Source organism: Hypomesus nipponensis, chromosome 28 (genome assembly GCF_054491055.1).
Source record: "Hypomesus nipponensis isolate SF chromosome 28, ASM5449105v1, whole genome shotgun sequence".
In the NCBI taxonomy this organism is placed as follows: Eukaryota; Metazoa; Chordata; class Actinopteri; order Osmeriformes; family Osmeridae; genus Hypomesus; species Hypomesus nipponensis.
Genome location: NC_140388.1, coordinates 5,701,499 through 5,725,912, shown reverse-complemented (window position 1 = coordinate 5,725,912; position 24,414 = coordinate 5,701,499). Strand labels below are relative to the sequence as shown.

At 53.1% G+C, this 24,414-nt stretch overlaps 1 protein-coding gene across 1 annotated transcript; it reads left to right on the top strand.

Moving 5' to 3' along the window:
• The first annotated feature begins 966 nt into the window (after nt 1-966).
• Nucleotides 967-22,697, top strand: nos1 (nitric oxide synthase 1 (neuronal)). Its single transcript, XM_084695315.1, has 26 exons — nt 967-1,038; nt 1,617-1,754; nt 3,817-3,986; nt 4,285-4,447; nt 5,215-5,306; nt 6,810-6,951; nt 7,507-7,646; nt 8,511-8,685; nt 9,562-9,663; nt 10,519-10,713; nt 11,047-11,132; nt 12,872-13,016; nt 14,249-14,353; nt 14,612-14,670; nt 14,935-15,051; nt 16,135-16,309; nt 16,755-16,893; nt 16,971-17,049; nt 17,323-17,516; nt 17,841-18,010; nt 19,352-19,562; nt 20,981-21,068; nt 21,188-21,309; nt 21,700-21,848; nt 22,125-22,319; nt 22,575-22,697. Exons 1-26 carry the CDS (start codon nt 967-969, stop codon nt 22,695-22,697), a joined length of 3,546 nt encoding a protein of 1,181 aa, XP_084551441.1.
• The last annotated feature ends 1,717 nt before the right edge of the window (nt 22,698-24,414 follow it).

Genomic DNA, 24,414 nt, shown 5'->3' with positions numbered 1-24,414 from the left:
GTGTGTGTGTGTGTTGTGTGTGTGTGTGTACGAGGGGAAAGAAAGTGTGTGTGTGTGCGCACGTGTGTGTGCGCGCGCGCGGTGTTCTTGCACGCGTGACCTCTGCATACGTCTCCCTTCTCGAAAAAAATGAAACTCGTCTCTTCGAGAAAATGAAACTTCTCCTTTCAGGAAAAAGAAGGCTTCAGTGTTGAGAACAAACTCAAAGTGACCTGGAGACTCATTTCTATTTCATGAACTTGAGAGGGCCTCATGACATGTGGAGAACTCCAGACTTCCTCACCCTGGAGCCGTGGTGTGCCCTGTGCCCCGCAGCTGAGCTGCTGCTGCTGCATAATGTTCAGTTTAATGAGCCTGGTCGCCTGGTCGACTCTATGGCTCTGTCAGCCTGACTCCTCTGGCTGCTCTGTTAGCTCTGTTAGCCTAGTCCCTCTAACAGCCTGGCTGCTCTGTCGCTCCCCGGCTCCTCTGCAGCTCTGGGAACGTCGACGTCTCCTCAGTCGAAGCTCCGCAGGGAGCAGAGAGCGAGTGGCGGCGCGGCGGCCGACGAGACGCGCCCCCTTCGTCCGTCTCTGCCCCGCCCCCCCCCCTCCGCTCGCCGCCCCCCCAGTCGGAAGCCGTCCGAGTCTTCCCTCCTCCTTTCTCACTCTCGTCCTTCTCTCGCCGTCTGCTCGTCAGGACTCGCGGCCGTCGTCGGGCGCTCGCTGCCCTCAGTTCCTCCTCTCCACCTCCTCCCCCCGCTTGGTATCCTTTCTCCCCCGCCATCCATCTTTTCCCGCACTCTCTCTTCATATCAACCGGGTCTCCAGGTCTCTCTCCTTTGAGTTTTTTTCTCTTTCTCTTTCTCCTTGCCTCCCCAACCCCCAAACGCCCCCCCCCCCCCCGCTTGGCTGAAGATCTGATGATAATAAGCTCTCTTTCGGCGGACCAATCAAAGGCTTCTCCAGAGCTCCAGTGGAGCCGAGGATGCTGGCAGAGCTCCGCGGTTCCAGGCCAGTGCCGGGGCCCGACGCCGCGCCCGTCTCCACCAGCGCCGTGGTACAAATCAAAATCAATTCAGTCAGTCGCCTCCCTCCATTGTCCCAGAGGACAAGATGCGTCGATGAGCCTCTGTCGATGGACCTCCTTATCCATTCATCCGCCCCGGCGTGGTGGCGATTACACCTTTTGTCGAGCGCCTGCCTTTCGCTGTGTGGGGTACGAAGACGATCGTGCTGGGGGCGTGTGATTGATCGGGATATGATTGGGGTTTGCAGCGGGACTTTGCTCCTGCATTGTGTTGCGTCAGGACAATCCCTGAGGGAGGTTACATTAGCCAGTCTTCATCCGTCAATAGGCCCGGCACTGACTTGATACTCGATGCACCCTTTGTCAGCGATGATTATCACCCTCGAAACCCAGAGGTTTGTGTACGCCTGTGCGCCGACGTGCGTGTGCACTTTTGTGTGTCGAGTACAAAGTGTGCTGGGGGTGGGGGGGAGTCTGCAGTGTCGAACTTCGAAAAGGTTTTTTTGGGGGTTCGTTATCGGTGGCCCACGCCAGAGTTTGGACACCTACCCGTTCTTGTAGTTGAGAGTAAACAACCTAACACCTCTTCCCTCCCCCAACCCCCCCAGCCTCCCGCCCAGGGCAGTGTCTCCCCAGACAAGAACCTCTTGAACGGCAGCCCCAACAAATGCCCCCGCTTCATGAAGGTCAAGAACTGGGAGAGTGGCGTCGTCCACACAGACACCCTATACCACAGCGCCGGCAAGGTAATGCTGTCTGTCTCCCTGTCTGTCTGTCTGTCTGTCTGTCTACCTGTCTGTCTACCTGTCTGTCTGTCTGTCTGTCTGTCTGTCTCTCTGTCTGTCTACCTGTCTGTCTGTCTGTCTGTCTGTCTTCCTGTCTTATTTGTCTGACTGCACGTCCGTCTATCTGTCTCTCAATCATAAACAAACATCAGTAAGCCATCAGCCAATTCCGGATCATGTTGCGTTTCGTTAGCGAGTCATTAGTTAGAACACGATCCTGGGATGGAGTAAAGGGGCCTGACCCACCCTCAGGTCGTTGTTATGTGCGATGATCTGCCTTCAGCTCAGCCATGGCACAGTCCCAGTATGCTCTTCTCAGACAGGCAGCTTTGCATCCCAATGAATGGGCAGTAATAGTGCATCTTTAGGTTTATTATACATCACAGCCGGCTGCTCCTGTAGGACAGCTGGCTGGCGTGGACGCCAGAGAGGACGCGCTCCGGAGCGAGAATCATTCCTTTTGTTTTATTTTTAACACTCTCTCTCAGCTCCGCTTCACTTGATCACTCACTCACATCTCTTTCTCTCCATCACGCCCCCTCTGCCTCTCTCCCTCTCTCTCTCTCTCTCTCTCTCTCTCTTCTCTCTCTCTCTCTCTCTCTCTCTCTCTCTCTCTCTCTCTCTCCCTCCCTCTCTCTCTCTCTCTCTCTCTGTCTCTCTCTCTCTCTCTCTCTGTCTCTGTCTCTCTCTCTCTCTCTCTCTCTCTCTCTCTCTCTCTCTCTCTCTCTCTCTCCCTCTCTCTCTCTCCCTCCCTCTCTCTCTCTCTCTCTGTCTCTCTCTCTCTCTCTCTGTCTTCCTATTTCCCTCTCTCCCATCAAGATGTCTTTTGATCCCTGCGTTGTTGTGCCATCTCGTCTTTTTGTTTTTGTTTCCGGGGAACTTTGGTTTGCTGTGAGTTGAACAGGGGTGGTGCCCCGGAATGTGTGAGGAGGAGGAGGGAGGTAGAAAGGGGAGAGGGGGGAGGAGGGAGAAGGAAGGGGGGGGGGGGTCTAGGTGGGACTGGTTGAAGGGAAGGGATTGTGACTAGATTGCCAATTTAAGCAGTATCAAGTTATTGTTAAATTTCCACTTTTTGATTCATGCTCGTGCAACCGTTTCCTCTCTCTCTCTCTCTCTCTCTTTATCTGTCTTCCCTTCTCCATTTTCCTCCCTCGCTCTCTCTATTCTTTTGGATGATTTCACAGCTACCCAAAGTGACAGCTCACTTCAGATCTCCTCATATTACATTGACCCGAAACAGCTTCCTGCTGGCAGTGACCAATTGCATTTTCCTTTACTCAGTCTCACATCATCCTGTTTCCCCCTCCTCCTCTTGTTTTCATGTGACTCCTCCCCCCCGCCCCTCCACCCTTGAATCAGTAACACTGACTAGCTGACTTAGGGACGGATGTGTGGGTGGACCAGGGGGGGGTTGGGTTCCTTTGCAACAGTTGCACAGTGATACAGAAAGCATGCTTAGATATAATGGAATAGTCTTACAAGGCGTTCTTGGCTTTTTGAATTGGTTTCAAATGAAGTCAAGTTGTGGTGGTATGACCCTTTTCTACAATAAATGTCACAGAGGGCTTCACACACGCCCATACAACTGCACCTAAACCAACCTAAACCCTCAAGGAAGACAAAGAAAAACGACAAGAATAACTGACTGAGAAAAATGAAAGAAACCTTTTGGAGGGGCAATGCAGTGAGGGCTCCCCTACTTTGGACACAGTCAGACATAGAGAGGTCCAGACTAAAGGCTGAACACAGTCTTGCATCAAGAGTAGTGATCAAAAATAAGTGTGCACATGGATGGTGAAACAGATATCAAGAGTTCCAAATCAGTAGAGTGTCTCCAGCTCTCTGCCTTAGCATCTGTCAGTTTGGTCAGTGATCAGCCAGCGGGATTAGAAGCAGTGAGTCAGCACAGGACTGCTAGGTAGATGGACAGGGAGGGACCAGGGGAACTGGAGCTGTAACTGGTTTTGATTCCACCAGGAGCTTGAAAGCCTGGAGTGACACGTGATGTCATATCCTTTCCCAGGTGCCCATCTGCTCGGAGCGCGTGTGCCTGGGCTCCCTCATGACGCCCATCCCCAGCCGCAAGCCCGACGAACCCAGGACCAAAGAAGAACTCCTGCCCCTGGCAACAGACTTCATCGACCAGTACTTCACCTCCATCAAGAGGCAAGACGACTCGACTCCAGCAGCCGTGCTAGGGGAGGGGGGGGGGGGGGAGGGGCAGGGGGGGTGGAGGAGGGGCTGGGGGGGTGGAGGAGGGGCTGGGGTGGCAGGTTTGGTTATGCGGAGGTCTGGGGTTGGGCAGGTTTTTGACCTTTGCGATGAGAAACGTTGATCCCCATAACTCAACATACTTTGTGTGTTCCGTGTGTGTGTGGGGTCCATGTGTCTGCTTTGTGCTCGTGTGCTCTGTGTGTGTGCATGCTGTGTGTGTGTGTGTGTGTGCTGTGTGTGTGTGTGTGTGCTACATGTGTATGTGCTGCGCGCGCAGGTGTGGCTCCAAGGCCCACGAGGACCGCCTGGAGGAGGTGACGAGGGAGATCGAGGCGTCGGGGACGTACCAGCTGAAGGACACGGAGCTGATCTACGGGGCCAAGCACGCCTGGAGGAACGCTGCCCGCTGCGTGGGCAGGATCCAGTGGTCCAAGCTACAGGTGAGACCCTGCTTTAGAGAGTCACCACTTGGTCCAGACTCCACCCCTTTGGAGAGTCACTACTTGGTCCAGACTCCACCCCTTTAGAGAGTCACTACTTGGTCCAGACTCCACCCCTTTAGAGAGTCACTACTTGGTCCAGACTCCACCCCTTTAGAGAGTCACTACTTGGTCCAGACTCCACCCCTTTAGAGAGTCACTACTTGGTCCAGACTCCACCCCTTTAGAGAGTCACTACTTGGTCCAGACTCCACCCCTTTAGAGAGTCACTACTTGGTCCAGACTCCACCCCTTTAGAGAGTCACTACTTGGTCCAGACTCCACCCCTTTAGAGAGTCACTACTTGGTCCAGACTCTACCCCTTTAGAGAGTCACTACTTGGTCCAGACTCCACCCCTTTGGAGAGTCACTACTTGGTCCAGACTCCACCCCTTTAGAGAGTCACTACTTGGTCCAGACTCCACCCCTTTAGAGAGTCACTACTTGGTCCAGACTCCACCCCTTTAGAGAGTCACTACTTGGTCCAGACTCCACCCCTTTAGAGAGTCACTACTTGGTCCAGACTCCACCCCTTTGGAGAGTCACTACTTGGTCCAGACTCCACCCCTTTAGAGAGTCACTACTTGGTCCAGACTCCACCCCTTTAGAGAGTCACTACTTGGTCCAGATCCCCCCCCCCACTATAAAGAGTCACTACTTGGTTCAGAATCCACCTTTCGAGAGTCCATACTTGGCCTAGACCCAGTAACACACTTGTTCTACCTCAGGTGTTTGACGCCAGGGACTGCACCACGGCTCACGGGATGTACAACAACATCTGCAACCACATCAAGTATGCCACCAACAAGGGCAACCTCAGGTGAGACCGGCGGAAGCTCCTCCGGCCTTCTCTCTGTGCTCCTACCTTTCTTCTCCACTCGCTGTCCATGACTCTTCTCTCGTGCCTCGTCCCATCTGTCGCTCCATCCCTCCTTCCTTCTCTTGCCCCCCTTTTTTTCCTCGCATCCCCCCTTCTTCTACTAAAACCCCACCTCCTACCCATCTGTCTCTGCTCGCTCACTCGCTCCCTCTCCCTCACACACTGTTTCTCTCTCTACCTCTCGCTCACTAGCTCTCTTTCTCGCTCGCTCACTATCTCTCACTCTGTCACTCACTCTCTCTACCCCACTGCCCCCCTCTCTTTCTCGCTCGCTCGCTCACTATCTCTCTCTCACCCTCACTCACTAGCCCATCCGCTCACTATCTCTCTCTCTGTCTTTCTCACTCACTCGCTCACCCCCCCCCTCTCTCTCTCTTTCTCTCTCTCTCTCCTTCTCGCTCACTCACTACCCCCCTTTTCTCCCTCTCGCTCACTCACTACTCCCCTCTCCCTTGTTCACTCACTATCTCTCTCTCTCAACCACTCACTATCCCCCCCTCCCTAGTTATTAAGATTATCACTCAGTCAGGACACATCTGATTTGGACAGATACACTCCTCCCTTACATGAACAATGGCAACCATCACAATCACATTACAACACACCACACGTCATTATTCACATAGTCACATTCACGCAGAATGCACTTTTATCCAAAGCCACTTACAGAGGGGGTTTGGAACCTGCAACCTCCCGATTCCCGGTAAGATTCTGTACCACTGAGCAATATCCATCCGACACATCCACCTTCTGTGGGTTAAGGAGAGGGATTGCTCTCCTTCCATCCCTGCCAGCGACAGTCAGAGGCCTGGGGAGGGAGGTCCACATAGAGACCAGATGCTCTGGACCCTAGACAGCAACTTACTGTCCACCCACGTTATGCAATCATCACACCCACCACGTCCAGGCATTAGAAAGGGCATGGGGGTTACTTTGGAGGGCAAAGGTAATGAAGTCGTTGTAGTTCCTGAACCGTACAGATTAAAACACGCGTAAACCTTCACACGAGCAATGCCATCGCATCTGATCTACCCATCTGTAAAACCCCAGCAACATGCTAATCCATCATCAAAGTCACATTACTGTTAGCTCACTCTACTATCTATAATTCTGATGCAAAAAAAAAAAGAAGCTTGACAGGAAATGGTTAATCCTATCTGTAGGATCTTTCTCCAGACTGTGTGATGTTGATAATCTTGCCCAGCCTTAAAATACACTTTAGACAGTCATTAGCAAGATGCTAATCCGTCGCCATACTCCCCACCGTACTGATGTTTTTTCAAACCTAGCCTTCAGCTATTTGTTTAGACACTCATTAGCAGTAATCCCTTGCCAGAGTCATTGCCGTGCACTCTGTGTGTACCTCGGTCCAACCTTCAGCTGAGCTCAACTACAAACTCCTCAGAGAAAAACTCTGCGTCTCTCACGTGGGTTCATCCGCAGGTCGGCTATCACCATCTTCCCTCAACGGATGGACGGGAAGCACGACTTCCGGGTGTGGAACAGTCAGCTGATCCGCTACGCTGGCTACAAGCAGCCCGACGGACAGATCCTGGGGGACCCGGCCAACGTGGAGTTTACCGAGGTAGGACCCTGGGTCACATGGTTCTGAAGCAGGGCCCTGGGCCACATGGTTCTGAAGCAGGGCCCTGGGTCACATGGTTCTGAAGCAGGGCCCTGGGCCACATGGTTCTGAAGCAGGGCCCTGGGCCACATGGTTCTGAAGCAGGATGTGGGTCAGATGGTTTTGGAGTTTGACTTGGGTCCGATGGTTTTGGAGGGTTAACATGGGTTGGAGGAGGTTGGAGCAGGAACTGGGTCACCCGGTTCTGGAGGGTTAACAGAGGTAGGAGAAGGACCTGGGTCACACGGCTCTGCTGTGTTCAATGTCCCCGCAGCATGCTGTTCTACTCCTGCATTCAACACCCGGGAATCAGGACACAGACAGACCCTTGAGAAGTTTTCCAGCGACAACACTGTTGTGTGAAAGGAGTTGTAAACCATTTCAGGGTGTATTTAGGCGTTGGTAGATGCTGGAGCGACATGAACTTTAAACATTTTAACTGTGTGTGAATGGATGTGTAAATATGGCAGAGTTGTTGTTGTGCGGTGGGCTCACTGTTTTGCCGTCGCTCCCCAGATCTGCATGCAGCAGGGTTGGAAGGCCAGGAAGGGACGCTTCGACGTCCTGCCTCTTCTCCTGCAGGCCAACGGCAACGACCCGGAGCTGTTTGAGCTTCCAGAAGACCTCATCCTAGAGGTGCAGATCACACACCCCAAGTGAGTGGGACACACACACACACATAACACACACACACACAGACCACACACACATCAACGGAACACAGATATGGACTGAACACACACACAGAACACATTAAGACAGAACACACACGTACACAGACATTGACGGAATACACATACAGAGAGAACACACACACAGGCCGAACACACACACACTTCCTCAGAAAACAACATCCAGGTACATGGAACTGGTTTCAGCAGCATCACAGCCGCTGGCAGGGGCTAGTCTGATGATGTTGGTCTTGGCTGTGTATCATTTGGCTGTACTGTTTGTGTTTCTATGCGCACACAAGGGAACAATATCTGTCTATCAGCGCTCCACAGCCATTCAGGTGCAGTTGTGCTGTTATATTTAGCCAGCGCTGGACCCGTTGTTTTTCTAAACAATATTTGCCATCTTCTACAGTCCTGCTACTTTAATAAAAAGTAACTGGCTCTGATGTACTGGTTTAGTAACTGTTGTTGTCTATCAAGATCCCAAAAATATGACAACCAACATTTCAGCAAATGGTGTTGTGGGTTGGTCTGACAGTAAATTGAGCTAACGTAACAACGTGCTAGATTTGTTTTGTCGATTTTCTTTTAAGTCATTTAGCAGACGCTCTTATCCAGAGCGACTTACAGTAAGTACAGGGACATTCCCCCCGAGGCAAGTAGGGTGAAGTGCCTTGCCCAAGGACACAACGTCATTTGTCAAGGCGGGGAATGGATCCGGGAACCTTCTGATGACAAGCCCAACTCCGTCACCGCTCGCTCACCTTTACCTCACCGCTCCCTCGCCGCTCAGCCATCTGACTCCACCTGAGGTTTGAGGGTTGACGCGTGCCATCCCTGTGGCAGGTACGAGTGGTTCAAGGACCTCGATCTGAGGTGGTACGGCCTCCCCGCCGTGTCCAGCATGCTGCTGGAGATCGGGGGTCTGGAGTTCACCGCCTGCCCCTTCAGTGGCTGGTACATGGGCACCGAGATCGGCGTGAGAGACTTCTGTGACACCTCCCGCTACAACATGCTGGAGGTACAAGGGGTTGTTGGGGGGGGGGGGGAGTAGAAGGGGGCTGAGGGGTAAGGGGCCAAGGAGGGCTGGGCTCTCGGGCTACGAGGGAGTGCTCAAAGTGGGGCTTCATGACAAGGTCGAGTGGGTTATGTGGATGTGCCTCACTGGACGCGGACCGCAGACACAGTCATACAAATGCCGTGGCGCTGCATGAACGCGATGCTCCACATTCTGGACCGAGCCAGACAGCCACCGAGGTATTCTAACTATGAACACCAAGGATGCCTGATGGTGCCCCTGGGAATGTGAGCATTGTTTCCCCACTGAAGTTGCATTCAGCGGTGGCTGATGGCGTTGGCGCCGTTCTGTGTACTCTCTGGGCTGGCTCTCCCGAGCATTCAGCACAGCTGGAGTGATGAAGCTTTTGTCAGGACCTGTAGTAGCAGATAGATGATGGATGGTTCTCCACTGCTTGAGCATTAGCATATCCAGCATCATGCCAGGGAGACATTCTCCAGCTTCGATGGCATTTATGTGTGTAATTTGCCCAATTATCGTACTCGGGAGCACAGATTCCGCTTGCAACTTGTTTACACGTAAGGAAATACGTGTCCTCCATGGGCACTGATTTTGCATTGAAGAACAGGAACATAATAGCATGTTCGCGCTCAAATGTGTCCATTTGAGATCATTTCTCTCCATTATCTAAATGTATGCTCCAGGAGATCTTGGTAAATGGGAAGTGAAATGTCTTCACCATGCATAGCTTCTCTCTGCCACAGCCAGGTTACTAAGGAAACCATACCCCGTCATTCACTGCAGTCATGCCCTCCTCCAGTTGTTGCTGCGGTTGTTGTTGTTGTCGCCACGGAATCATGCCTTGCCCCGCCCACACAGGAAGTAGCGAACCGAATGGCCTTGGACACCAAGAAGACGTCCTCGCTCTGGAAGGACCAGGCTCTCGTGGAGATCAACATAGCAGTTCTCTACAGCTTCCAGGTCAGTGGCGCCTGCTGGTCTTCCAAAGAGGGGAAGCTCATTTTTGGCCTACATCCTAAAAACGTTCACTGGCTAGTTCATGCCTACGAACTAGCCTAACCTACTCGATATAACAAAACAATATAAATCTGAAGGAGTATATGTGGAAATTAGGTTAACCTGAAACAAGGATCTGATTCTGAATGAACTCGTCTTCAATATGAACGTGTTCTAACGCATTTAAAATGTTAACACAATAGTAAATATTTGACCATTAATTTTTGGAAATGTTAGGGGAAGCTAAGCTTCCCTTGCAGTCTTAAGGAAATTCGCCACTGTTCCGGGTGGGCTCCACAGGTCTTCTGGGAGCTGTAGTCTTTACAGGAAACACAAACGCTTCTGTATTTCTAGATGACAGCGGATGGTTAGAAGGTGCCGTCTTAGAGTCGAGGAGAATCAGATTAACTGTGGACTAGCTGTGAACATGTCATTACTGAAGTTTATATATGATAAGAAAGTATATCAAGACAGCGTATATGAAACTGCTTCTCCACTGTCACTGAAAGGGTTTGGATTCAGTCTCAGACCCGCTTTCTGTACTGGGGAATGGCATGAAGTTAAAGAGAGGGATTTGAACCAGCAAGCTCATGATATGCGGGGAAATGTTCTTACCATTAATGATCCAAGTTTATTCAGTAGGATAAACCCCTGAGCCAAGCCCATCTCCTGGCAAGTATAGTAGACCAGTAGAACACCATACTCTCCTACCATGTATAGCAGACCAGGAAAACACCATACTCTCCTACCTTGTCCAGTAGAACCCATAGTCTCTTGTTGACCTCCCCATTCCTGTCCCCCCCCCCCCCTCCCTGGCAGTCGTCCAAGGTGACCATCGTGGACCACCACGCTGCCACAGAGTCCTTCATCAAACACATGGAGAACGAGGTGCGGGTGAGGGGGGGCTGCCCGGGGGACTGGGTCTGGATCGTGCCCCCCATGTCGGGCAGCATCACCCCCGTGTTCCACCAGGAGATGATCAACTACCGCCTCACCCCTTCCTTCGAGTACCAGGTGAGGTCACGCGCCAAGGGCCACGTGACCCGGAAGTGAGCGGCACCGTGGAGACCTGCGGGAGGGCAGGGTCTGGTGATGATATGAGGTGTCTGTTTGATGAAGTGTGAATGTATGTGTGTGTGTGTGTGTGCGGTGGGGAGCACCTGATCACATGTCAGAGCAGGTCCCCTCGGAAAGGGGGTGAGCATCCATTGTGGATCGATACAGCTTCGTGATCCACAACCCTGTCGCCCCCCCTGCCCCCCCGGCCTGTGGCCATCAAGGAGACAAGCTCGTTGGCCTCTCTATTGCAGGGGTGTGATGACTGAATCTGCCCCCCTCCCTCCCCAGCCGGACCCCTGGCACAACCACGTGTGGAAAGCGGTGAACGGGACCCCCACCAAGAAGAGAACCATTGGCTTCAAGAAGCTGGCCAAGTGAGTACTGCCTGAGAGGAGAGCCAGTTCTCCTTGCCTCCGAGTCAACATTATGATTAGACTGGACAAGGTCTAGTGGGCCGTAATAGCCCCACTGGCTATAGAAGCTACATGTAGACTGAAGCACACACTTGGGTAAAGTGCGTACTTGTAGGAGGGGAAAGTATAGTGTGTTCATTTGAGTATAGGGCCAGCAGTGTGTCTCTTGGTGTCGTAGCTGTGATAGCTGGGGTCTGGATGAATGAGATGACACAAAAATACAGACACAGAGTTGGAGCTGGTTTACTCAACCGTGCCATTCAGACAATCAACCCCCTAGGGAGTCATCACAACTGAGCGTGCGTGTGTGTGGGTGTGTGTGTGTGTGGACGCAAGCAGGAGTGTGTCTTTGTGCGAGCGTGTGTGTGTGGCCGTGACTTTGAAGGTGTGTGCTTGGGCGGGTGTGTAGAGTGGGAGAATACGTGTGAGTGTGACCAGGAGTGTATCTGTGTCTTTGTGTGAGGCTATGAGCGTGTGTGTGTGTGTGTGTGCTGTGAGTATGTGTGTGTGTGCGGGCTCTGATCTATTATTATATGCACCCGAGGATATGACAAGCTAGGTAATCATGATTACCATCCGTGAGCTGCTCCGACATGACGTGTGTCGTCTGTTGCCGGGGCCCACACGAGCGTGGCGCAGCCCGTCCTGCTACGGCAGGGAGTTTAGAAGACTCCAGACAGGAGGGGCATGAGGAGAGAGAGGGGGAGAAGAGAGAGGGGAAGGGGGGGGGGGTGAGTAGAGAGAGGGGGAGAGGAGAGAGGGGAAGAGGGGGAGGGTGAGGAGAGAGAGGGGGAGAGGAGAGAGAGGAAGGGGGGGGAGTGAGTAGAGAGGGGGAGAGGAGAGAGGGGAAGAGGGGGGGGTGAGTAGAGAGAGGGGGAGAGGAGAGAGAGGAAGAGGGGGAGTTGAGTAGAGAGAGGGGGAGAGGAGAGAGAGGAAGGGGGGGGGGTGAGTAGAGAGAGGGGAAGAGGAGAGAGAGGAAGGGGGGGGTGAGTAGAGAGAGGGGGAGAGGAGAGAGAGGAAGGGGGGGGAGTAGAGAGAGGGGGAGAGGAGAGAGGGGAAGAGGGGGGGGGGGTGAGGAGAGAGAGGGGGAGAGGAGAGAGAGGAAGAGGGGGGGGGGTGAGTAGAGAGAGGGGGAGAGGACAGAGGGGAAGAGGGGGGGGTTAGGAGAGAGAGGGGGAGAGGACAGAGGGGAAGAGGGGGGGGTTAGGAGAGAGAGGGGGAGAGGAGAGAGAGGAAGAGGGTGGGGGTGTGAGGAGAGAGAGGGGGAGAGGACAGAGGGGGAAAGGAGAGAGGGGGTTAAGGAGGGGAGAGAGAGTAGGGGTAGAGGGGGAATAAGGGAGAGAGGGGGAAGGAGGGAGGGTAGGGGAGAAGAGGTGGAGAGGTTTCTGCTTACCCCAAACCACTGGTTCTGCATTGACTTCATGTGATGAAATGCTTCATCCTGTTATTCTACATCGATTCCTTCCATGTCCACTCTCTTCATCGTTCATTCTCCCTCTCTCTCTCCCGATGTCTCTATTGCGCTCGCTCTTTCTCTCCCTTTCTCTCTTCCCTCTCTTTTTTCTCTCTTGTCACGCTCATTCTGTCTCCCTCTCTTCACTTCCTCTCTGTCTCTCTTTCTCTCTCTGTCTATGTCTCTCTCTCCCATTCTCTCTGTCTTCTCTCTCATTCTTTTTGATCCTCCTCCCCCACCCCCGCAGGGCAGTGAAGTTCTCAGCCAAGCTGATGGGCCACGCGATGGCAAAAAGAGTCAAGGCCACCATACTGTACGCCACAGAGACGGGCAAGTCCCAGGACTACGCCAAGACCCTGTGCGAGATCTTCAAGCACGCCTTCGACGCCAAGGTAATGTCCTCTCCCTCTCGACGTCCCCCCCACGCCACACCGCCGCCGAACCCGAGTCGACCGGGCGTGTTTCTTTCCGGTTTCCGCGCGGGTCCCGTGCCGGCGGCGCAGAGAGACGTGGCAGACGCGAGAGGCAGAGAGAGAGGCAGAGAGAGACGCGCTTCACACTCAGAGGGGTAGACTCTGGCACGGGAGGAGGGGAAGGAGAAAGTGTGTCTTTTGTCACACTCTCCTTGGCTCCCGCAAAGCGTGGACGCCGTGGGGGGGGGGGGGTGAGGGGGTGTGGGGGTAGGGGGCGGGGGGGAGGGAGGAACTCAGCCAAGCGTCGAGCTGTAGTTTAACATGAGATCAGTAAAAAAAAAAACACAGGCTGTGTAATTCAAAAAAAAAAAAAAGAAAAAAAAAATGAAATGAAAAAGAGAAGCGGGGACGGAGCAGAGGCGAGGCCACGCGGCCCGCTGTTCCCGTCGCCGCTGCCCCTCTCTCCCTAGTGCGATCTATCCCGGGGGCGTAGGGGAGGGCGGCGGGCCGCTGGGCCGGGCGACGGTGACCCCTCCCGTGGCCGGCGGGGGCGGGGCCCCGTCTCACGCCCGTCGCCCGCTGATGGAGGGCCCCTCGTGGGCACGCGACGCCACGTCGAGCCACCGGGACCCCCTGGGCGTCAAGCGCAGCTTCGCATTATCAGCTCGTTAACGCCAGGACAGCGGGTTTATTGTGCCTGTGGCATTGAGTCCATCTGATGTGTGTGCGTGTGTGTGTGTGTGTGTGTCTGCATGACTGACAAATGGTGAAGGTCTTCAGCCGTAATGTTGACTGTCTAAAGACATGCTCATCAATCCTACGTGATGAATGAGATCAACGATTGGGATTGATGGCGATTGATGTGGAAAGGCGTGTTCTCCAGCGTGTTTGTGAACATATATTCTCCGACTGCGTGTGTGTGTGCGTGCGAACATAAATGTTCTCCTGCAGCGTGTGTGTGGGAACCTCCATGTTCTCCAGCTGAGTGCGTATGACCATGGGAACCTCCGTGTTCTCCAGCTGAGGGCGTATGACCATGGGAACCTCCGTGTTCTCCAGCTGAGGGCGTATGACCATGGGAACCTCCGTGTTCTCCAGCTGAGGGCGTATGACCATGGGAACCTCCGTGTTCTCCAGCTGAGGGCGTATGACCATGGGAACCTCCGTGTTCTCCAGCTGAGGGCGTATGACCATGGGTGTTTCCCCTGCAGGTGATGTCCATGGAGGACTACGACATGGTGGACCTGGAGCACGAGACGCTGGTCCTGGTCGTGACCAGCACCTTCGGCAACGGAGACCCCCCCGAGAACGGAGAGGTGGGATTGGTTGTTCAGACGGTTAGAAAAAAAAAACGTAGTTTCAACACTTTTAGAGGCGTGGTCTGGATCATTTTTCCACGACCACATAATGCTCTGCTGGGTTTGGGGTTTTGCTTTTGCGTGGAAGTTCTGAGAGTTTTCATCGTGCCCCGTCTCCTTCCTATGGTAGTGGTAGGAGCAGGTGGCCCTATTTAATATGTCCATCAAAGTATTTGTGAAGAAGACACTACGGTAACTCTTTGTTGTTGTCGGTAGAAATTTGGAGCAGCGCTGATGGAGATGCGCCACCCTACATCCAACATGGAGGACAGGAAGTAGGTGCAGCATGCACTTCCTGCAAATGCAGAGCTGCAACACACGACCACTTCCTTAATACTAACATGAGCTTGTGTACCTTACAAGATGATATGATACTCAACCTGTTCTCTGCTCTCTCTCTCTCTCTCTCTCTCTCTCTCTCTCTCTCTCTCTCTGTCTCTCTCTCTCTCTCTCTCTCTCTCTCTCTGTCTCTCTCTCTCTCTCTCTCTTTCTATCTTTCTCTCTCTCTCTCTCTCTCTCTCTCTCTCTCTCTCTCTCAGGAGCTACAAGGTGCGCTTCAATAGCGTGTCCTCTTACTCAGACACCAGGAAGTCCTCCAGTGACGAGCCAGACAACAAGGCCAACTTTGAGAGCACAGGCCCTCTGGCCAACGTCAGGTAACACACACTTTGGTAACACAGACACACACACACACACCTCTGAGGCAGGAGGAGGGAGGGCATAGGAGCCCGCGGTAGAGGAGGGAGGGAGGGTGGAGCAGGTAACAGCCTGCTGTAGAGGAGGGAGGGAGGGTGTAGCAGGTAACAGCCTGCTGTAGAGGAAGGAGGGAGGGTGTAGCAGGTTACAGCTTGCTGTAGAGGAAGGAGGGAGGGTGTAGAAGGTAACAGCCTGCTGTAGAGGAAGGAGGGAGGGTGTAGCAGGTAACAGCCTGCTGTAGAGGAAGGAGGGAGGGTGTACATTCACATGTCTTCATTTAGCAGACACTTTTATCCAAAGCAACTTCTGAGAGAGAGCTTTACAAAAAGTGCATAGGTCACGGATCATAAACAGTGAAATAGCCCCAAAAAACATTGCGGGTACCTTGGCTATCTCGTTGTTTATGATGTTGTAATGTTTATGATTGTTGTTTATCTCGGTGTAACAAGCAACGGCCTGCTCTAGAGGAGGGCGGGAGGGTGTCGCAGGGGACAGCCTGCCGTAGAGGAGGGAGGGAGCGCGTGGCAGTGAACAGCCTTCCATGGAGGAGGGAGGGACGGTGTAGCAGGGGAACAGCCTGATTATAGAGGAGGGAGGGAAGGCATAGCAGGTAGCAGCCTGCTGTAGAGAAGGGAAGGAGGGAGGGCGTTGCCGGGAACAGCCCTCCGGCAAGCCCCCAAGGCTGTTCCCTCCACTCGGCCTCCTCCCGCCTGCTGAGGCTGGGGGGGGTGGCAGAGCCGAGGAGCCGCTGTTTCGGAGAAGGGACCTGTGCTTAGTGCGTTTACTAACCCCAGGGGCATCTGGTTCACGATATCACATCAACATTAGGGATAATGAGCTGTTTTATACTGCCTGTCAAGAGCCCGCAGGGAGGAAGGGAGAGCGCGGTGGAGTGCTTGGCCTCATATGGTGTGTGTGTGTGTGTGTGCGTGGGTGTGTGTACGTGCGTGCCTCTGGGTTCGTGGCCGCGCGTGCGCGCCTGTCTCCGGCTACGCGGCTGTGTGTATGTGCGTGCGTGCGTGTGTCTCTCTCTGTCTCTCCAGGTTCTCGGTGTTTGGCCTTGGCTCCAGGGCCTACCCACACTTCTGTGCGTTTGCCCACGCTGTGGACACGCTGTTCGAGGAGCTGGGAGGGGAGCGCATCCTGCGCATGGGGGAGGGAGACGAGCTGTGCGGCCAGGAGGAGTCCTTCCGAACCTGGGCCAAGAGGGTGTTCAAGGTGAGGGCCCTGACACCACACCCCGACATGATTCGGGTTCACCGATGGATCTTTGCCTCTGTCGAAAGCGAGGGCTGTGTTAGGATGGTGGAATGTCGTCATTCATGCGGCAGTCATACACGGTGAACGTACGTGTCACAGAACGTGTCGGTTGTATGCTGCTTGTCTGTTTGTTTGTACGAACACCGGCATTCAAATAAACATACGATCATATATATAGATATAGTAGGTGTATATTATATATGACCAGTGTGTCTGTGGTACACTGTATGTTTTATAGAGTACCTATGATTATACGTGATGCCGAGAGGTACTGGCACGATGAGTAGATGGACCGCGGTAACACGCCGTCTGTGCAAGGCCATGTCATGACGCACCACTTAACGAGCCTCTCTCTGGCCCCGCCTCCCTCGCCGCCCGCCCCCGCCCTCCCGCCCTCCCCAAGGCCGCCTGCGACGTGTTCTGCGTCGGCGACGACGTGAACATCGAGAAGGCCAATGACTCCCTGATCAGCAATGACCGCAGCTGGAAGCAGAGCAAGTTCCGCCTGAGCTACGTTGCAGAGGCCCCCGCTCTGACCGAGGGTGAGGAACGCCGACTTGGGGGGGGGGCGGTAACTGTGAGGGCGAGGGGCTGACCGCGAGGGTGTGTCTGTCTGCAGCTCTCTACCACGTCCACAAGAAGAAGGTTTACGGAGCCAAGCTGCTGGAGAGCAAAAATCTGCAGAGCCCCATGTCTAAGTGAGCAGATTTCACAGTCGAACGGCTACACGAAACACGTGCGACCTCACGATGTGAGACGCCGTTCCGAAAGACACGACCATGACTGACGCACACGAGAGGAAAAAAAGACAAGGGTTTTTGGCCACAGCTAACACCCATTCAGATTTTTTCCCCACCAAACACAGTGGTCACACTGCATTCATGTTCTGCCCGGTTTCGTTGTTAACCGCTGTGTGTTTGAGCGATGTTGTGATCACGACCCGCCCCCCGCTTTCCTGCGCTTCTCCACAGTCGCTCCACCATATGCGTACGTCTCCACGCCAACAACCACGACAGCCTGAGATACCAGCCTGGCGACCATTTGGGCGTCTTCCCTGGCAACCACGAGAAACTGGTGACGGCACTCATTGACAAACTGGAGGATGCCCCACCGGCCAATCAAATCATCAAGGTGGAGTTCCTCGAGGAGAGGAACACTGCACTGGGTGGGTGGTGTTACTATGTGCAATTTGTATGTAGACGTTTAGATATAATAGTAACGTCATATAATAATAAGTGAACCTTGCTTTGGATAGAAGCATCTGCTAAATAACCAAAGAAGATTTAAATCTGCAATACCTATTTAATATTCTGTTCCATGAGTGGTGTTATGGTGTATGTAGGCTTTGAGATATCCTGCAGCCTCTACACGACGACAGCCTATATCTCCTGGTCTTTACGTAACTGCTTGTGGTTGTGGTGGGACCATTGCTGCTTGTGGATCTGGTTGGTCTGTAGCTGGCTGTGGTTGTGTGGTCCCGGTTCGGCAGGTGTGATCAGTAACTGGAACGAGGAGGTGAGGATCCCTCCGTGCACCCTGTTCCAGGCCTTCCAGTGCTTCCTGGACATCACCACGCCGCCCAGCCCGGTGCTGCTTCAGCAGTTTGCAGCGCTGGCCACCAACGACAAACACAAGAAGAAGCTGGAGCTCCTCAGTAAGGTAATGCACCGAGGATAGTGTTTAATTAGCATGGGCTAGCGTTAGATTAGCATGGTGTTAGCATGGGTTAGTGTTAGATTAGCATGATGTTAGCATGGATTAGTGGGATATTAGCATGGTGTTAGCAAGAGGTTGTGTGATATTAGCATGGTGTTAGCATGAATTAGTTTGATATTAGCATGGTGTTAGTATGAGTTAAGTTTACATAGCAAGGATTTGACATGATTTTAGCATAACATGTAATGTGCCTTTCACATTACAGAAGGATTTTCTTGCATTTTTTTTATACCAAGGTACTTATTGGAATGTCGAAAAGAATCTTTTCACACAGCCTGTATTCAGGAGGCAGATGGACAGTTCCATTTAAACCCTTTTTCAAAGGCCCATTTCAACTAAACCAACGCACAGACACACGTAGCTTCCAGTATGGGCTGACGTTCAGCCACAGACTAAGTGTTGTTCTTCCCACAGTTCAACCTCTCATTGTGTTACCAAGGGTCTGCACTGACTCACCACTTATGCTTCAGCTCATTCTCTAAAAAAGAAAGGAAAAAAATCCAAACGGAAGAAGAAAATAAGGGCAAAAATAAACATCCAAACAAGCATGAAGTAAAGGCTTTGCTATTTTCCCAGAGCCCAGCCACAGACCGGCATTGCCCTCGGATCTTTGTGGGTTATCTAAGGCCCTGATGTCAGGACACTAGGCTAAGATTAGAAGCGCCCTGTAATGCTATGTCAAGCTCAAACATACTGTATGAGCGTGACATTTGTAGGGCTGCTTTCCTTTTCCGGTGCCATTTCCACACGGGGAATTCAACGCTTGATTTGATCTTGTTTGAGGTGTTTAGATGTTGGCATGTGTGCAAAATCTGGGCTGAGGAACAGGAAACTGGGCCGTGAGTTAGCTTAGTAAGTAGTTCCTGCATATGGGAATGCCATTTGTTGAACGTTGAGAACAAACATCCTTCTCAGGTCTGTTATGGTTTGACTCAGAGCATTTTTCCTGGAGGCCGCAGAAGTCTAAAGCCTCCTGTTTCAAATGTCAGAAATGATGACACAAACGGTTTTACGTTTTGTGACTCGCTGGATAAAATCAATCTTAACCAATTTGTCTTCTCTTTGTCACCCCCTCTCCTCCTCCTCCACCTCCTTCTCTCTCTTCTCCTCCTTCTCGTCCCCCTTTCCTCCTCCCCTCCCCTCTCCTCCTCCTCCCCTCCCCTGCCCTCTCCTCCTCCCCCCTTCCCCTCTCTTCCTCCTCTCCTCCTCCTCCCCTCCCTCTCCTTCTCCTCCCTCACCTTCTCCTCCTTCTCCTCCTGTTCCTCCTCCCCTCCTGGTCCGCAGGGTCTGCAGGAGTATGAGGAGTGGAAGTGGTACAACACCCCGACCCTGGTGGAAGTTCTGGAAGAGTTCCCCTCCATCCAGATGGCCTCCACCCTGCTGCTGACCCAGCTTCCCCTTCTCCAGCCTCGCTACTACTCCATCAGCTCCTCCCCAGACGCTCACCCGGGGGAGATCCACCTGACTGTGGCCGTGGTTTCCTACAGAGCCAGAGGTGAGGTCAGGAGGGTGAGGGGGGCCGGGTGAAGTATTTGTCAGGGTGAAAGGGGGTGGTAGGGGGTCATTGCAGGTGGGTAGTGGGTCAGGGCGTGCTCAAAGACTGTCAAGGGGTGTTTGGGGGTGTTAAGGGGTTCATTGGAGAAGATGAATGTCTTCATGGTCATTGCACATTGGTTGGGTAATGAGTTTGAGGTGTACCTCCTAAAAGAAAAGATAAATAAAGTGATACAGTGTATGATAATATGGACGTACAATGTCAGAAGATAGGGGAAAGCAGGTGCACATATTTAAAAAGATGTGAGATGTTAAAAAGAAAACGAAATATAGGGAGGTTCAGGGGGGTTCATGGGCCAGTAGTTATGGATCAGAGATCAATTCCACCTGATCTAAGTTGAGGACTGAGGTTGCCAGGCAGAATGCAGAGATACTGTCAACAGTCAGGACCGCTCTGGTGACTTTCCCTAACTTCTGCAGGACTTGTCATTATTGACTTCCTTACTGTTGTTTACTTCCTGGAATTGATGACTTCTTCCTGTCGTCCACTTCCTGGTTTTATGCGGCATCAGCTGCCTGATGTGCAGCCATGAGAAAGGAGTCAGGTTAGTCATGATGACATAGCTGCTGTGCTACTTTCTTATTACCGCCCCTGCGTGGCCTTTGCAGCTGCTTTCTGGCCTTTCCCAAGTCATGCTAAATCTAATTAGTCCACCGTTATGGGTCGGGCCGACTGCAGTTGAAAGCAGAAGGGAGTTGAAAGTTATCTCGCAAAGCCAGTTCTCAGTGCGTTGTGCCCACCTGTGGAGAAGGTATTACCGCCGTTACGTGAAGTGGTTCAACCGTCAAACTGTGGTCTTACACTAACGACAAACCATGTTGTTGACGCGGGATGAACTGGGACTGTACCTTGCATCAGCATGCGCTTCTTTGTTCTGCGAATCGATTTGTAGGTGCTGCTTCCTGTTTGTGTGTCGGTTACGGTGTTACGAATGGCGGGGACGGTGCTTCCATGTCCAGCCCTTGGTTTTAGCAAAGGCCAACACCCTTGACATCCAGGAAATGACGTACGACGGACACTCCACAGTGTTGGTTCACATAGCTAAAGAGAGAGGGGAAGAGAGAAAGAGAGAGAGGGAGGGGAGGAGAGGGAGGGGAGGATAGGGGAGGGGAGGGAGGGGAGGATGGGAGAGGGTGGGGAGGATAGGGGAGGGGAGGATAGGGGAGGGGAGGGAGGGGAGGATGGGAGGGGAGGATAGGGGAGGGAGGGGAGGATAGGGGAGGGAGGGGAGGATAGGGGAGGGGAGGGAGGGGAGGATGGGAGGGGAGGATAGGGGAGGGAGGGAGGGAGGGAGGAAGGGAGAGGGAGGGAGGGAGGGGACAGGTAAAGTGGATGAGTTGTGTATTGGTCTGTTTCAGATGGCTCAGGACCAGTTCACCATGGTGTGTGCTCTTCGTGGCTCAGCCGGATACAGAAGGACGATGTGGTCCCCTGTTTCGTCCGAGGGTACAATCTCTCCTTTTTCTTTAACACCACGATTGTTTCCATACACTTCACTTTCACAGCTTCTCAAGTTTCTTTTCCAGACGACAACAATAACAACCGCGACGTTTTCATGGTTACAGAGCGGCAACTTTCCGTCTGCCAAAGGACCACAGAGCTCCGTGTATTCTGGTGGGGCCAGGCACCGGCATCGCCCCCTTCAGAAGCTTCTGGCAGCAGAGACTGTTCGACTACGAACACAAAGGTGGGTGGGCATTCGTGTTTTCCAGGAGCCCCCGGCATCTCAGCTGGAGGATTGTCGCCCCCAGGAAGTCTCTCAGAATCGGAACAGCCTTCCGGAGTTCAGAGCAGTTCAGAGGAGTTATCCTGGAAAGTGGAAGAGGCTGTGATTTGAGAGCAATGATTTGATTCCGCGATTCTGAATCAGACTGTGATTTTTAGAGCCTCGGTGAGTGTCTCTCAGAGAGCTGTAGTGTAGACAGGAAAGAGGAACAGCTATATCGGCGAGGGGTAGGTTTGGCGCAAGGGGGAGATATTTGTGATGGCTTTGGGTTCCAGCGGAGGGTGCAGGATTTGAAATCCACCCCCCTGTGACCCCACCCTCCCCACCCTCCCTCCCCCCTCCCTCCCCCAGGAGTGCAGTCCTGTCCCATGACACTTGTGTTTGGCTGCCGGGAGTCCCAGATCGACCACATCTACAAGGAGGAGACCGTCCTAGCCAAGAACCAGGGGGCCTTCCAGGAGCTCTACACAGCCTACTCCAGAGAGCCAGGCAGACCAAAGGTAGCTGCAGCCGTGGGATTAGCCACCTGGGGGTCTCCACATCACCTCCACCCCCCCCCTCCCCCTCCCGAGATAGATACTAGCCACCGCAGACAGGCTGTAGGAAGATTCACTGAACCCTGCGGCTTGGTTCTGAATGCACGACGACTTCCCTCACGTAAACATGAAGGTCCTCTCTCTCTCTCTCTCTCTCTCTCTCTCTCTCTCTCTCTCTCTCTCTCTCTCTCTCTGCCTTCCTTCCCCCTCCTCCTCCTCCCTCCCCCCCCCCCTCTGTAGAAGTATGTGCAGGACGTGCTCCTTGAGCAGCTCCAGGAGACGGTGTACCGCTCCCTCAGGGAGCAGGGGGGCCACATCTACGTGTGCGGGGACGTGACCATGGCCGGGGACGTGTTGAAGACGGTGCAGCAGATCATCAGGCTGCAGGGGAACATGACCCAGGAGGACGCTGGCTTCTACCTCAGCAAACTCCGGGTGGGGAACGCACACACAGACGCTCAGTCACACACACATACACACACGTACACACACACATACACACACGTACACGCACACACACGTACATACATACTGACACACAGACACAGGCCTTGACCCCTTACCGGTCTGTGTCTCTTAGCCCCCCTGCCCATAGGCAGCTATTTTCCTCCAGGAATACATACACAAACATGAAGCTACCGCTCTCCGCACCCTCTCCTAATCTCCCTCTGGTCTCTGGTCTCCAACCAGGATGAGAACCGCTATCACGAGGACATCTTCGGGGTCACGCTGCGGACCTATGAGGTCACCAACCGTCTACGCTCCGAGTCCATCGCCTACATCGAGGAGAGCAAAAAAGACTCTGACGAGTGAGTGATGGGACCACACACACACACTCTCTCTCTCCACACACACACACTCTCTCTCCACACACACACACTCTCTCTCCACACACACTCTCCACACACACACTCTCTCTCCACACACACTCTCTCTCCACACACACTCTCTCTCCACACACACACTCTCTCCACACACACTCTCTCTCCACACACACACTCTCTCTCCACACACACACACACTCTCTCTCCACACACACTCTCTCCACACACACACACTCTCTCCACACACACACACTCTCTCCACACACACACTCTCTCCACACACACACACTCTCTCTCCACACACACACACACTCTCTCCACACACACACACTCTCTCCACACACACACACTCTCCACACACACTCTCTCTCTCCACACACACACACACTCTCTCCACACACACACACTCTCTCCACACACACACTCTCTCCACACACACACACACACACTCTCTCCACACACACACTCTCTCTCCACACACACACTCTCTCCACACACACACACACTCTCTCCACACACACACACACTCTCTCCACACACACACACTCTCTCCACACACACACTCTCTCTCCACACACACACACTCTCTCTCCACACACACACTCACTCTCTCCACACACACACACTCTCTCAACACACACACACTCTCTTTACACACACACACTCTCTCTCCACACACACACACACACACACACACACACTCTCCACACACACCCAGACAATACATACACGCGCACGCTCTCTCCACTCGCACTCTCAAACACCCCCCACACACACACTGTTGTGGTGGGAGTAGGGGGGGAGGGGTCATAGTGCGAATGGGGGGGCGCACAGATGCAGAGGCAGCACAGCCGCTGGTGTGTACCAGGACAAAAATGCAGAATGGTAACCATAGAAACCGGTTGAAAAGGGCTTCTGACTAAAAGGATTAGAGGAGCGAGCGTCCATGTTCTTAACACACACTCTCTCCCGGCTTTTGTTTGTTCTCGACGAGATAAGAGCGTTTTTCATGCTCACTTGTCATGAGAGCGCAGTGACGGCCATGAGGCCTCGTTAAAGTGTCCCTAATGTATGGAGCCCCGCCCACATGCTTCCTGTGGAGAGTGTCACTTGAATTTGTCACTTAGGTGGTCACAGGCCTCAAATGGGCCCTCACATTTATCTCTCTCATTCTCTCTTTCAATGTCACTGTCTGTTTCCGAACTCACTCTCCATCCCTAATCCCCCCCTCTCTCTCTGTCTCTCTCTGTCTCTCTCTGTCTCTCTGTCTCTCTCTCTGTCTCTCTCTCTCTCTCTCTCTCTCTCTCTCAGAGTGTTCTGTTCATAGGGCTGTGTGTGGGGCTTCCGGATCGTTCCGCTGTGCATCACTGGGGAGGACGCTGGAGGGAAACACAGCTGCTCCACAATACTGTGCCAATTTTTCTACTGTACTTCCTTCTTTTCCTTCTACTTTCCTTTTTTTTCCCCCACCCCCATTCGTTCGTTCGGCTTCTGGTTTGGACTTTTTAAATCACGGTTTCCAGTGGGTCTCTGCACGTCGTCCGTAGCGACTGTCAGACCGTTTCTTTCATCAGTATATTTCAGAGATGATTTGCTTTTGTTCTGTCGAGAAAACGGAGAAGAAAAAAAAAAAGAAGTGTTTTGTTCAGTTTTTCTTCGGTTACGTCTTCATCATGATTCCTGACGTGGTGCCTGCCCAGTGACCT